This window comes from Phaseolus vulgaris, chromosome 4 (assembly GCF_000499845.2).
Source record: "Phaseolus vulgaris cultivar G19833 chromosome 4, P. vulgaris v2.0, whole genome shotgun sequence".
Classification (NCBI taxonomy): domain Eukaryota; kingdom Viridiplantae; phylum Streptophyta; class Magnoliopsida; order Fabales; family Fabaceae; genus Phaseolus; species Phaseolus vulgaris.
In genome coordinates, this window is record NC_023756.2 from 43117180 (window position 1) to 43131543 (window position 14364).

Here is a 14364-nt window from a genome sequence, read left to right on the forward strand (position 1 = left end):
AAAAAAAAAGTGGCAAAAATTACCATGAATTATTTTTAAATGGAAAATAGAAAAATGGCTGCATAGATACCAAATGATTTAGCAAATAGCAAGACAAATTTTGCAAAAAATAAAAATGCAAGTAGAAGCATTAAATGAAAAAGCAACTGGCCCAACAAGTTCCAAAAATTTGCACCTAAATTGCGTGTCATCTTAGGTAAAAACAAAATCCAAAAGCTGAAACTCCATTGAAGCATTAAAACATGATCCCCACATGCACCAAAATTGTCAACAAACCCTAAAACAGCACCAAATGGTGGGCCCCACTCCCATATCTTTTTTCAGGCAAACATATTTTTTAACACAAGAGAAATATTGTTTGGTAATGAAAATACGAAAATGGCAGAAAAATTATGGAAATCGACGATTCATTTTCGAAGTCGACTACAATTTTAATTAATTAAGTATTCTAATCTGCTTTAAAAAAAATTAATAGAAGTCGTCAATTTGGATGATAATTTCAATTCAAATAAGATATAAAAAATTTGGATTTGAGATTCACGATTTAGTATATTTTTTTTTCTCATTAAGATCATAATTAATATTTTTTTTAAATAAATAAATATATATATATATAATAATTTAAAAATTATTTAAAATTACATAAACTACTGAATAAAAAAATTGTAAAACTTTTTATTTTATAGTATGTAATATTAAAAATTTAATTTTGTTTTATTTAAAAAAATCATATATAAAGTTGAAGAATTAAAACTATTTTACAAAAAATAAACTTATCTTAAATCAAGTTTTCGTATGGTGATTTTGCTGGTCAATATGTTAATAACTTTAAAAATAGTTTTTTCACCATGGATAATTCTGCAAGATTTGTCACCAAAACTTAACATATTTTTTTTTGTAGTCATGGTTGTTTGCCTTTCAATTATTTAGGAGTATCTATATTTGTTAGTGATCCAAAGTGTCAATTTCTTCAACTTTTGGTTGATAAAGTCAAATTGAAGGAAGCATATTGGGAAGGTAAATCTCTTAGCATGATGGGTCGGATTCAGTTAATCAATACGGTGATTACTGAATTTCTAGCTTATAGCTTTAATATGTAAAAATGACTTATTTCACTTCTTAACCAAGTTGAGCAATGGTGTCGAAATTTTATTTGGACTGGTGATATTATGAAAAAAGACATAGTCACCGTGAATTTGGATACGATTTGTTCTCCTCTTGAGAATGGAGGCTTGAAGATTATTAATCTTCGTCATGAAAATAATGCATATCTTCTTAAGCTTGCTTGGAACTTTGCTTATAGCAATAAACCTTGGTTTTTTCTCTGGAAAGTCAGGGTTCTTAAATCAAAATACGAGTTTAGAATGGTTTATTGATCTTATTCTCTTTGGTATGGAATTAAACAGTTTTATTCTACTGTACTTGATTATACTTCTTGGACTGTTGGTAAAAGTTCTTGATTATATTGCAGGGTTATCTGATGGTGCTAACATTTCGGATACAGTCTCTCAATTTAGGACAGGTTGTGATTGGAATATTTCCTTATTTTTACAGCAGATGCCTCATGTTTTAATCATATCATGGTTAAGGAGGAACAGGATATTCCTAATTGGATTTTAGATGAGTCTGGTCGTTTCACTCTTAAATCGGCTAGGACTTTTAAAATTCATGTTTGAATTCATTTAGATTGAAGGCATTTTGTTTTCCCTTGGTAAGGGGTTTGAAGAATCATGCTACTAATTATAATGAAAAAGTTCTTCAAGGACTTCATTTTTCCTCCCTCCATGAGCTTCAAAACAAGGTTTTACATGTCTCATGAGCACCTTCATTTGATGTTGAAGCTACCCCCAAAACACTTTGGTGTAGTCCTACTTTATTATTGTTTGACATTACCTCTCTTGGGTTCACCTGCTATGTGTGTCTTATTTTTCACTCTCTTCAAGTTTGTTAAAAACTTGTTGGTTGAACCCCTCCCCTAAACCCTAAAGTGTTGTGTTTTGACCTCACCAAAGAGCCCATTGATCTCCTTCCAGATTCTAAACCATCATTCCTTTATTATCCTCTTATAAACCTTTATCCAAATTCAAAATGGATTGAGTTGAATCACATGGATGCCCATGTTTAAGAGCTTTCAATTATGCTCAGTCAAAGGCTTGGAGTTGAGTTGCCTCCTCCACATGTGCCTCTCTGTTGATGTTGGGCTTGGGGAGTAAATGGAGAAGAAAGGTAGAGAACAAGAAAATCTCCCAAGAAACACCAATTTTACAAGATATCAACAAAAAAAATTATCATAAAAAATGAAAAACAAAGAAAGTAACTCCAAAAGAGGAATATACTTGAATAATGATTCATTTACTTCTTCTTTTTCTTTTAACAATACATGCAAATTGAAATATGTCTCACAAAAAGGTTCAAATAAAATTTATTCTTTTAACATAAAAATTATATTGAAACTATAAAATTACAATATGTGTTTGTTAAATAAAGAGTGGCACTCTCACAACTTGTTGATTTTCAACATTTTTTTTAATACCAAAGAATATGGCAGAACATGTTAATGCCATATAACTTAAAATATACTTTTTCTTCAAATAGAAAATGTTACAATAAAAAAGAAAATTTAAGATATAAAGTAAAGACAAGATTGTTCATTTATTTTTTAATATCTTATACATTCCTTAGTTATTTGCTAAATTTATTGAACATTACGTGGTTTAGTACTCACAAATTAAGTGAGTCATTAAATAAAAAATAATAATAAATTAAAATTTTGGTTTCTCTTAATTTGGTACAAAAAGCAAAACATAAGTGTATATATAAGAAAGTTGAGCCTAACACAGTGGCAGTGGCAAAGAGTAAAACCAGCCCAATAGAGGCCCATAGGGTAAAACTACTGGATACTATTTTAGTTTTTCATTTTGTTTTCAACAACATTAGATTTTTCGTTTTAAAAAAAATCCAAAAATTTAATTTAATTTTCAATTTTTCATACCTTAATTTAGTTTAAATTAATTAAAATATTTGTATGGTATATTTTCTTTTACATGTTAGTGGCAATAGTGCAAATTGAGGAGCAAGTTAAATGAATTTCGTTTTCTTCTCACATATGCAAAGCTGTAATTTCCACCTAGGACCTAGGATATAAGTGGTTTACCTCAATACCCTTAACATAACTTTGAAATAACTATGCATGAAAAGAGACTGATCTGTCAGTGGTACCATTGTGAAGAAGGAACCAGTGCATGAGAGAAAGCAGTGAATAAGGAATTCAATGCATACGTGGAGAAGAAATCACATGCAAAACAGTAATAGAATATAAGTGTTTTACCTTAATACCCTTAACATAACTTGTAACAGTGAATGCATGCAATGATATTGGTCTGTCACTGGCATCACTGTGAAGAATAAATCAATGCATGAGAGAAAACATCACACAGATGCACCAGAGACTGTGAGGAATCTTTTGCAACACTGAATGCATGAAATGAGATTGGTTTGTCACTGGTACCACTGTGAAGAAAGAACCAATGCAGGAGAGAAAATACCACACACTACACCACAGATTGTGAGAAATCTTTTGCAACAGTGAATGCATGAAATGAGATTAGTATGTCACTGGTACCACTTTGAAGAAGGAATCAATGCATTAGAGAAAACATTAGAGAAATCTTTTGTAAATAGTATGTTCACAAAACGGTACAAATATAATTTATTCTTTTAATATAAAAATTATATTGAAACTATAAAATTACAATCACTGTTTGTTAAATAATGAGTGACACTCTCTCACAAGTTGATTTTCAACATTTTTTTGTGTGAATATCAAATAATATTCAAGAACATGTTAATGTCATTTCACTTAAAATATATTTTTCCTTCAAAGAGAAAAAGTTACAATAAAAAGAAAATCTTTGACAAGATGCAAAGTAAAGACAAGATTGTTCATTTTTTTTTCATATCTTATTTTTAACATTTCCTTAGTTATTTGCTAAATTTATTGAAAATTACGTGGTTTAGTACTCACAAATTAACTGGATCAATTGATATAAAAAATACTAACAGAGTCATTAAATAAAGAAATAGTAATAAATTAAAATTTTGGTTTCACTTAATTTAGTCATCTACTATTTTAGTTTTCATTTTGTTTTGAACAACATTAGATTTTTCGTTTTAAAAAAAATTCAAAAATTTAATTTAATTTTCAATTTTGCATACCTTACTTAATTTACTTTAAATTAATTAAAATACTTTTTTAAATTAATTAAAATACTTTTATGGTATATTAAATTTACATGTTAAATGCAGAGTTATATATATATATATATATATATATATATATATTTAAGAATTTTCGAAATAGAAGACTAAAATCATGAAATTAATGAACGAAACTACAATGGGATTACTATTGAAAGAAATCTTAGTTTTAAATTATCTAATAAAAAATGAAACTACCAAAATTTGTAGTTTTTCATAAATTAAAAATAATAATAAAACCAGTTTTAAAAATATAATATTTGAGAGAGTATTGCAAGGACTCATTTTCATTTAAAAATTATTTATTTATTAGTCCAAACTTACTCAAAAAAGAGAGCAAAAATAAAAAAAAATGTCCACCCATAAACTAAGAGAACTTTAAGTCACATGCAACTGCTTTTTTATAATATCTTTAATGTGATAATAAATTTGAATCTAATGATTAATATTTTTTCCCTCACCTCTCATAATATATATATATATATATATATATATATATTGAAATAAAATATTTTTGTCTGAAAAATTAAATACAGTAATTATTTTTTTATATAAAATATACATTTAAAAGAATATTCTAAACAAAAAAAGCCACATAATAAATTTCTTATACTATTACGCTATTAAAATATGAAGACAAATCAAATTGTACGAAAAAAAAAATTAGCATAGTTGTCATTTATGTTCATTACTTTATTTAGTTAAGTACAACATACTCATTTGACTAAAACAAAATAATAAATAATTAAGGGTAATTTTGATAAATAACTATCTTAACCTTTAACGGTAACTTGATTTCTTCTCTTGAAACATAATAAAATTCAAATAAAAATTACTTATATTTTCGCTGTTATTTTAATCATATAATATATTTTTTTATTTTCATTATTTATAACAATTATTGGATTCCAGCAGGCATTCCATTGACTATCTGAGCCCCACAGTCTGAGGCTATCATTTCCAATAAAGTTACCGTTATTTTATATTTTTTTAAATTTCTTTTGCATATTCTCCATGCAGAGTATCAATTTGAATTGCAAATTGTCTAGTGAAAATGACCAAATATATATCTACAAAATGAAAAAAATAATTTTAAATGAATGAAAAATGTAGATCAAAAAAATAATTCTAGAAACCTTTTTCTAAGATACATTCCTAAATTATAAGCATTCTTTTTCATAATGCATTTTTTGATTGTGTTCAAGATTTTTTTTCCCAAAATATACTTGATTTATTTTTTCAAAATGAGATTTTGATTTTCAAATTATATTATTTTGAATTCCAAATTTTCAATTAAGGAATAAAGAATAATTTTAAAAAAATTGAGAGGCTATAAGTTGCATTCAAATTCGTATGATGGAGAAAGAATTTGACAAATAAAATTCGCAAGAATTGGTCTCAATTGTAACAAAAACGGATGAACACCAACTATTCAAGAAAATCCAAATTGTCACAAAATGATCTCTTCGGAGCATTATCCATTCAATTCCTTGGTCGAGAAAAGCTAAACCACGAATCAGCCTCAAACAAAGTATCAATGGACATCGCATTATACAAGGCCTAATTGTTTCTGAAACCCTGAATGATGATGAGCAAATATCTTGACAAATGTACTAACAAGCATGATCATAAAAGAATGTAAGAACCATCTTCTATGTGGAGCTCTTATTCTTACTGTTCACTGCTTCTTTCAGCGATCTCCCTAATGCAAATGCCAGAGGAGGAGGAACAGCATTTCCAATCTGTCTGTGCTTGTGAATGATACTGCCAGAAAATTTATAGCTATCTGGAAAACCCTGCATTCATAATGGATGAAAATATGCTTAGCTATAAAGATTATACCAAATTATGAGATGCATGCCTGTTTCTTAGGCAAAGATTCTAAGGATTATAGTTTTGTAATTAGCTATTAAGGATTATTATGCTCACTAGTTAATCATAGAAACTGATTTCTTGGACATTTCTATCAAAACTTGACCAAGATTATCAGTGGCAATTCAATACTATCAGAAATTTCAATTTGTTAGGATTCCATTTCTCAGCAAAACTAGACTTTTCAACTTACTTGAGATCGAGCACACTCACGAACAGTAAGAATCCTATCTTGGACAGGGTGGAAGCACATTCCAACCTTCCCCATTGGTTGAGGGTCTGTAATGGAAGTTGGGAAATTCCCTTGCCAATCCAACCTACCAAACAGTCCCTTCCATTGATTGTGTCGCTTAGCCGTGTTGGGTAAGCACCATGGTATCAAATCAACAACTTGTCCACTAGACAATGTTACCTGCATTTCATAAGGTTTCACAGATTAGATAGGTCACAAATTGTTGTGCTAAAAGTTCACAAGAATTCAGCTTCACCTTTTCCGCTGGAAGATCACGCCAATCAGCACCTGGCCTCTTGGGAATTCTCTGGCACCGAAGCATGTTCAACTCGTTCATCTCCTTTGAAATATGATCAGTCAAGACAACCATCTCACCACGAATCTTCTTTTGAAACCATGATGCAGGATCATTTTGATACTGCACAACATAAAACACAGGAAAACAGTGAGTGAAAATTTTAAGAGTGGAGGAATATGTGACACGTATCTTTCCTATTTTTAACATACCTCCATGTTTCCTTTTGAGGCTCCGTTGCCCACAGATGGGAGATCACCAATGGTATCTTTAACAGTTATTGCACGTAATGGAGCACCACTTGCAGTACTACGGACAGCAGCATACTGAACTTTTTCAGATAATGTGATCTTCAACTCGGGTGCCGAAAATACATGCAGTGGTTCCGGCCATTCTGGAAGCACATCATCAGGACAGGCTGCCCATATGAATGCCCTTTTTCTTGATTGGGAAACCCCAAATGCTCCAGCCTCAAGGATACCAAATCTCACCTTTTTGAATCAAACATTTATCAGTTCCTTGAAATTCTATTCATCAACGGAGTGCAATTACTCAAGGAAGAAAGTTGCAGTAATTTTACCTGATAACCCATCTCAAGAAGTGAAGCCAAGGTTAAACGGAATGTCTGTCCTTTATTGAAAGACACAAAGTTCCTCACATTCTCCAACAAGAAATATCTTGGCCGGAAATAATCAGCAAAGGATAAGAATGCTAATATCATCTCACACTGGACTTTACTCCAACTGCTCTGGTTAAACCTGTTCATCCCAGAGAAACCCTGAAGCAAAAACAACACATTATTGAACAATTACCTAATAATATATTCATTAGAAGAATAAATAAATAAAAAAAGCCAACAGCTAGAGAGACCTGGCATGGAGGACCCCCATTTATGAAATCAACTTGTCCAGGCATTGGTAAACTACTTATTTCCTCCTCATCAAGCTTTGCAGCCAATTCTGCAGCCTCAGTCGTTGAGATACAATCATCCATGTCCCCACACTTCTCCATTACAGCCCTACATTACAAAAAAAAATCACCAAGTCACTTAAATAGGTTCCACACCATTCAACATTTAGTACTGGAATCAGTTATCTAAATGGGATTATTTACCTAAGAATAACATTGCAATTGTTAACGAACACCAATGCCTCAGGATGATTAGCTTTAAATGCATCACCAGCAGGTTCTTCATACTCGATAGCCCATTTAGTTGATGAAACACCTGAACCATTTAGCAATACAATACACGTTATATTACGCATTGGTAGCAGATACAATATGGTTTTCTTCTTGCTATAATAACGTAGCTAAGATTACCTGACTGCTCCAACCCTTGTGATAAACCACCACAACCTGCAAAAATGTCCAAGGTAGCTAAACGTTTTTCATTTAATGTTTTCCCCTCCTTAGAGGACTCTGAATCGTCATCTCCCTCTTTACATTTTCCTTTTCTCTTTCTAGCTGCAGCATCAGATGTTTGTCCAGTTGAATATTTTACTTTTATATGAGCTGGCAACTGTCAAGTAATTGAAAAAAAAAATTAATTATCGAAATCATATTGCATGCTTGTATAATAGATTCAGTACACAATACCTTTTTCAGTGATCCAGTGGCGGGATCATACAAGAGCTCGCAGAAAAATACATTTTGGAACATTCCAAGGGCACTTTGTTCAGGAATATCTCTCTTCTTTCTGACCTCACATTTCCCTTCTATAGAATCTACTGAGATGATATGTGTTTCATCACTGTAATACACCTAAAATATAAATGTTAAAATACAAGTCAGTATAAAAACTTATAGATGAGATACACAAAGTAGAACCAATACTCAAAATAGAGCAATATGCACAAATAGCAGTTCACTTGTCATGGGAAAAATAACACTATAAAATCCACATAATCATGCTATCTAAGACTTGTATCTTATACCTCTTGCATATCAGAGCAGTATGCCTTCTCACTTGATACATCTTCTGGTCGAAAGAACCTCCTGATTTTTACTTGTGTAGATTTTATTTCGGTGTGTTTTATTTCTCTTTTAACAACAATCTCTAGCACTTGACACACAACATAAGCTTTCAACCCCACATTCCTTCCACTCTTATGAGTTCCTTGCTCGATCTTTTCCTCAAACTCAAAGGGACTTACATAAACATAATCATTAAGGGAATACTCAGTTCCTTTAAATAGGAAACCAGACTTGGAGGAATTTACAGTGAAAATATCTTTCGCCTTTTCAACGTCGTGCATTTTGCAAGATGAGCAAATACCAGACCCTTGACCCAAAGTATCAAACGGAAGGCTAAAGAAAGCACCTCTTTCAGGCCAGTACAGGCTTTTACAATAATATTCAGTAGGTAGTCCTTTCTTCTTCCTTTCTTCTGCTCTAGCCCTGTCAACTCTATCTGCAATGATATTATCCTTTCGATGCTGATGACCCCAAGGCCTTTTCTGAATATTTACAACAACTGTCTGCTTAACATCCTGCAGTCCCATATCCCTACACTCATTAGTCAAAAACACCTCTCTCTCATTAGCAGCATTGCCAATAACAGTATGACAACCGTACTGCATCATCCTACCATGAAACATTTTTCTTCCAATCTTTGACTCGAACATATACTCAACATAATACATGTCCGGAAATTCATCAACTTCAACTAACACAGATTTTCCTACAGAAATAACTTCCCCATTAATGATTGCCTGCTTATAAATAGGATATCCAGAACTAGTCTTCCCTTCAGGTTTTCCTTCCCATTTTATTTTGGCATTAACCGAAAATGTTTTTGTTTGCTTTGAATCTGAATGCTTCTTTGAGGTTCCCTCCAAAAGTATTGGCTCCTCTTCATTGTCCTCATCTTCATTTTCTTCCTGTTCCTCCAATTCATCCTCTTCCTTTAACTCGCTCACAGGCCCCTCTTTTGAATCCTCTGGCAAATGGTTTGAGTAATACTCTCCCCATATTCTATTGATTAGCTTTGTAGTCGTTGCTTGCATAGCTTTCCTCTTGGACACAATAGGACCCACTGCTGCCCTAGGATTTAAATTGGGTACACTTCTCGGAAAAATTTTCCTCTTGTTTACTAACCATTTGGTATGGTGCCGCTCTTCCATTTTGTTCATAAGACCAGTTACAAATGGAGACCTTCTGATCTGATCATCGGGAAAATGTGCAAAGAGTTGCAGAATAATCTGTCCATGGACAACGACATATCTCTCAACAGCCAATGGATCAGAAGAAATGTAAGATTTATCTTCCTGATTAGACTCAGATACTTTCTTGATGACATCTCCAAAGGAAAGTCGTGATACTCGGCTCTGTTCCTTCAGCAATGTAATCATGGCTATAGCTAGCCTTGCAGTTTTCAACACTGTGTCATACCAAGGAGCATACTGTTTTGATGGTTTGCCAAGTCTGTACCTGAAAGGAATGAAGTATGAGTGAGTCTGGTTGTGACTTTACGTACTACTTGTATTTAGAACAAAATAATAGTAAGATGAATTTATATTGAAAGATGTTTCATTACAAGTTAGTCCAAACAGATTTTTGTGACAATTTGGTTACAGTAGATTGATGATTGTATTGACAGCATGGTACACATTTACTCGTACGGATTTTTTTAATAAAATTTCTTTTGACACAAACAATAGCAATAATTTTAGACAAGAGGCATCATACCAGGCCATTTCTGTTCGGATGGATGTGAAAATCATAGATGATCCAAATTCTATCAACCATTCCTTTATGGCACTCAGATAAATTGGCATTCCTTCAGCAACCTGTGGTTCTGAAGTAGTGGAAGAAGATTGGCCAGCATCAGAATCAAGATTGAACCCACATCCATCGTCTGAAGTCATTACACCTGAACCAAAGATTGTAACATCGATGTCTGAACAAGCTTGCATGGGAAGAAGTTCCAGTGAAACCAATCTTGCATCTGAATTGTATAAAGACCAATTATGAAGCTTGGTTCGAGGAAGATCATCAAACCCATGCATATCATAGCCATTATCAAAAACTATATACTCGTCTGTTTCTTGAAGGGAGGTTTTGTAAAAAGCAGGGAGAGGATAATCATTGGCAATCTCGTCTTCATTAATCTTGATATAGTATTTGTTAGCTACAGGGAGCGGTCCGTAGTTTTTGTTCTGCCTCATACATCTCCAATACTCTTCATCCTGCAAGAGTCGTGCTAACTTTAAATCTTCCGCTTCACCATTTGCAGGTTTTACAGAATCCATCTGATCCGTCTCTTCTCCATTTCCAGTTCCTGAGCCAATCCTTAAACTCCCATTTGAGGGAATTACTTGTGCATGCGCAGGGTTTCCGTGCCTCATATACTCATCTCTGAGAGCAATAAGAGCGGAGATATCTGCAAACATCATGTCATTTGCCTTGGATGTCAGGTCCAAACCAATGAGTTGCTTATAAACGAACTCACCCAGAGAAATAACAAACTCCTTTATAGTTGCAGCTCCACAAAGCCATTTGTTACCACTCATAGTCCGTGCCATACCAGCAAGTAGTTCATCCAAACTTATATTAGGGTCTCCCCCCGAGGACTTTGCAATTTTTTTATATACCTCTATGCATACACGAGCCTTTTCAAAGAAATGATCATAAAAGTTTCTGTAACTGGCAGCAGGTTTCTGACAGTCATAATCAGCAACATCAGTAGAAATCCATATGACTGGAGAACCATCTTCATAGCCAGAGATATCCCAGGATTCAAGTCGACCAAATCCTTCACACTTGATACCTTTCTCTTTTTTCTTGCCTATGCTTGGTTCAAGCGGCAATATAAAACCAGTGACATATAAATCAATCACTTCAAGCATCTCAAGTGGCTGTATATTACCATTCTCATCATGAAGGATAAACTCTGAAATTCGCCTGTTTGGGCGACCATCGTCCTGTCCAGCAGTAAGTCGGACAGCTACAATTTCTTCATCAACAATCTGATCCTTCTCTATTTCAATGCGACAAGATTTATCAGATATCGAAAAGGATTTCTCTTTCAAATCTTTACACGCTGCAGCACGTTTTGGCATTTTGCGTGAAGATGAAGGCTGATCAGTGCTCTCTGCTAAACTTCGCTTCTTTTGTTTGGTTTTAGCCATAGGTTCCCCTCCCCTTCTGGAGACAGCAGATTCCAGTTTCCCCTTACCCTTGGCGTTCTTCTCACCTATTTCAAACACCAAAAAACATAATCATAAACTTTCTGAGAAAATAAGGTAAGTATAGAAGCAATCTTAAAGGGCAATTGAGACAAGTCTTGGACATAAATAACAATCAAGTGTCTTTTAATAATCACTGTATAGAAGGCTGAACATGGTTAAAGAAACAATAAATTTCGGTAAAACGAAATCTAACCACAGAGATGACCAACGCGGCCCTCCAAGGTTATCTGCTATATGGTCTCTAAGCCAAAACCATGGCAAAATCGAAAGATCGAATGTTTCACACAAAAATCACTGGAAAACATAAATTGGTATCTGGAAAAAAAAAACATTCAATCACAGAACCCACATAACACAGAAAATTTCACGATATGGGAAAAACGTCCCCTTTCCAATCAGAAACGAGAAAAAATAAAAAAGGGTATCTGAAAAGTTTTAAAAAATGGTAACTGAAAAGGGAAAAAACAAATAATGAAATCAATAAAACACAAAAAAAAAAAAACCATGATGTCATAAGAAAGAACACACCCAGGGACAGTGGCAGTTGATTGGGCACAGAACCAAAGATCGTGAAATGAAATGAAACGAAATGAAGCTCAAGGGGCAAAAAAACAAACCTAGGTAGGAAATTTATATGAATACTAAGGACAACAATAATATGGTTTAAGACCTGGTTCTGAAGAATCCAGAAGTGAAGCAGAACCCATGTCTTGAATCCTGTTCTTTCTCCGCAAATTGTATGTTTTATTACACTCGACTTTCTCTGTGAGGACTTGTGAGGAACCAGCTGAGGTTATTTCAAGGTCCCCTTTCACACTCTGGTCTTTGGCGGGGACGCCAATATTGGAATGGAGGGATTTTTTGGCGCTCATGAGTGCAGAAGGTGAAATCTTACAAAAAAAATATGAGAATGAAAAATATTTTAGAAAAATATTTATGAGAAAAAATTCAAAAAAAAATGTTGTAGAACTCACCACCTCACTCCCTTCCAAATAGATTTTCACCCAGCTTTTTCTAAATAATGTGTGCTCCGATTGTTTTTTACTGAAACCCTGTAGCGAAAGTATACGGCGGCAATCGTGAAAACTACGAAAATGTGCGACGGTCGTGAAAAGTGCAACAGTGTACGGCGGCAGTCGTGAAATATAAGTTAAAATAATAGTGTGTGAAAAGTGATGAAGTAGAGTAGGGCGCACTCGAAACTAGGTTAAAATAATACATGAGGGTGTGGCACTGCAGTGCAGTCAGCAGTCAGTACAGTGTAGTGTAGTGCAATGCAGTGTTGAACCTAGGTTACAGTGGTTAAAAGTAGGTTGCGTGTGGATACGTATTTAGGTTTATTAAATTTCTTCTAGTTTTAAGATTTTTTTTCTATCTACCTATTGTGATTTAAGAGGTTCTATAGTGAAGTTGCAACTGTATAAAGTAGGTGAAAGGTTTTTGTTTACGACAATCGTGAAATGCATGTTAAAATAATCGTTTTTGAAAAGTTCTACAGTGGAGTACGGTGTTGTGGATTAAAATATTCGAGCTTTTGAAAAGTTATGCAGTAGGTGGAGTATGTGGCGACATAAAAATTAGGTTAAAGTAATAAAGCTTTTGAAAAACTCTAAAGTGCAGTATAGTGTAGTGTAGTGCAGTATGGAAACTAGGTTAGAGTAGTTGAACGTAGTTTGCTTACTTGTGTCGATATGTATTTAGATTTATTAATTTTCGTATAGTTTTACTATTTTTTTTTAGGCTTTACAGTGAAGTTGCGACTGTGTACAGTAGGTGAAAAGTTTTTGTGTTAGGTATGTGAAAGTGTTTTTGTACATATATAGTTAAGTTTATTATTTTTTAAGGTTTTTGTCTCGATAAATCTGTATGCTGTGACTGAAAAAACTTTTAATACAGTGTACTATTTTGGTGTAAAGTATGTGAAAGTCATTGAAGTTTTTGGGTAAGGTAGAAGGTCATTGAGTGTTTGTGTCATCTGCATTTAAGTTTTATAGTGTGTAGGTAAAACATTATTAGGGTTTCAAAATAGTTCATAAATGGTATTGTGTTTAAGATTTATTTGTTTATTAATTAAAGTAATTGTAGGATTTTTAAGTATTTATGACTAATTGTATCTAACATTTGTTAGTGTGTGGTTATATGAAGTTTACAATTTTTTTCATTACTTCTGATGTGTGTTTATAATTTTTGAGTGTGCATGGATTCAGTGTTTGTGTGTAAATGTGTTTAAGTTTTTTATCTTTATTTTTAATGTTTTACTCTTAAAATATGTCTCAATATTTCCAGATTTCATCTACGAGTCTCTTTAATTATTTAAGTTTATCCGTGTTTATATCTCACAATTATGTCTTTAGTTAATTAGTTGTGTGTTTCTCAATTTTTTTTATTCAAATAATCAGTATTTATGTGTGAACAATACGTGCACTTCTTTTTATATATTATTGTATGTATCTAACAATTAAAATTAAAAAATGTTAAAAAAAATAATCAATAGTATATATAATGCACTAAAAATATAT

General features: G+C 32.8%; 1 protein-coding gene across 3 annotated transcripts; it reads right to left on the minus strand.

Annotated features, from left to right (window-relative positions):
• Nucleotides 1-5688: 5688 nt before the first annotated feature.
• Nucleotides 5689-12856, minus strand: LOC137837780 (DNA (cytosine-5)-methyltransferase 1-like). 3 transcript variants are annotated; one of them, XM_068646902.1, is made up of 13 exons: nt 12820-12856; nt 12516-12735; nt 10344-11850; nt 8591-10085; nt 8253-8417; nt 7977-8175; nt 7770-7881; nt 7527-7674; nt 7237-7434; nt 6869-7147; nt 6618-6779; nt 6323-6541; nt 5689-6053 (listed from the first exon to the last, which is right to left on the minus strand). In XM_068646902.1, exons 2-13 carry the CDS (start codon nt 12715-12717, stop codon nt 5910-5912), a joined length of 4830 nt encoding a protein of 1609 aa, XP_068503003.1. In that variant the 5' UTR covers nt 12718-12735; nt 12820-12856; the 3' UTR covers nt 5689-5909. The 3 variants fall into 3 exon arrangements, with proteins under 3 accessions (XP_068503003.1, XP_068503005.1, XP_068503004.1); XM_068646904.1 differs by lacking the exon at nt 12820-12856 and having other exon boundaries at nt 12463-12660; XM_068646903.1 differs by lacking the exons at nt 12516-12735; nt 12820-12856 and adding an exon at nt 12039-12450.
• Nucleotides 12857-14364: the final 1508 nt, after the last annotated feature.

Bases quoted from the DNA above. Each gene is read 5' to 3' on its own strand.
- LOC137837780 (XM_068646902.1), bottom strand. From the start codon at position 12,717: ATGAGCGCCAAAAAATCCCTCCATTCCAATATTGGCGTCCCCGCCAAA. The intron at 11,851-12,515 runs GTCTTAAACCAT...TGTTTGAAATAG, and splicing joins TCTGGATTCTTCAGAACCAG to GTGAGAAGAACGCCAAGGGT. The intron at 6,780-6,868 runs GTATGTTAAAAA...TATGTTGTGCAG, and splicing joins CCTCAAAAGGAAACATGGAG to TATCAAAATGATCCTGCATC.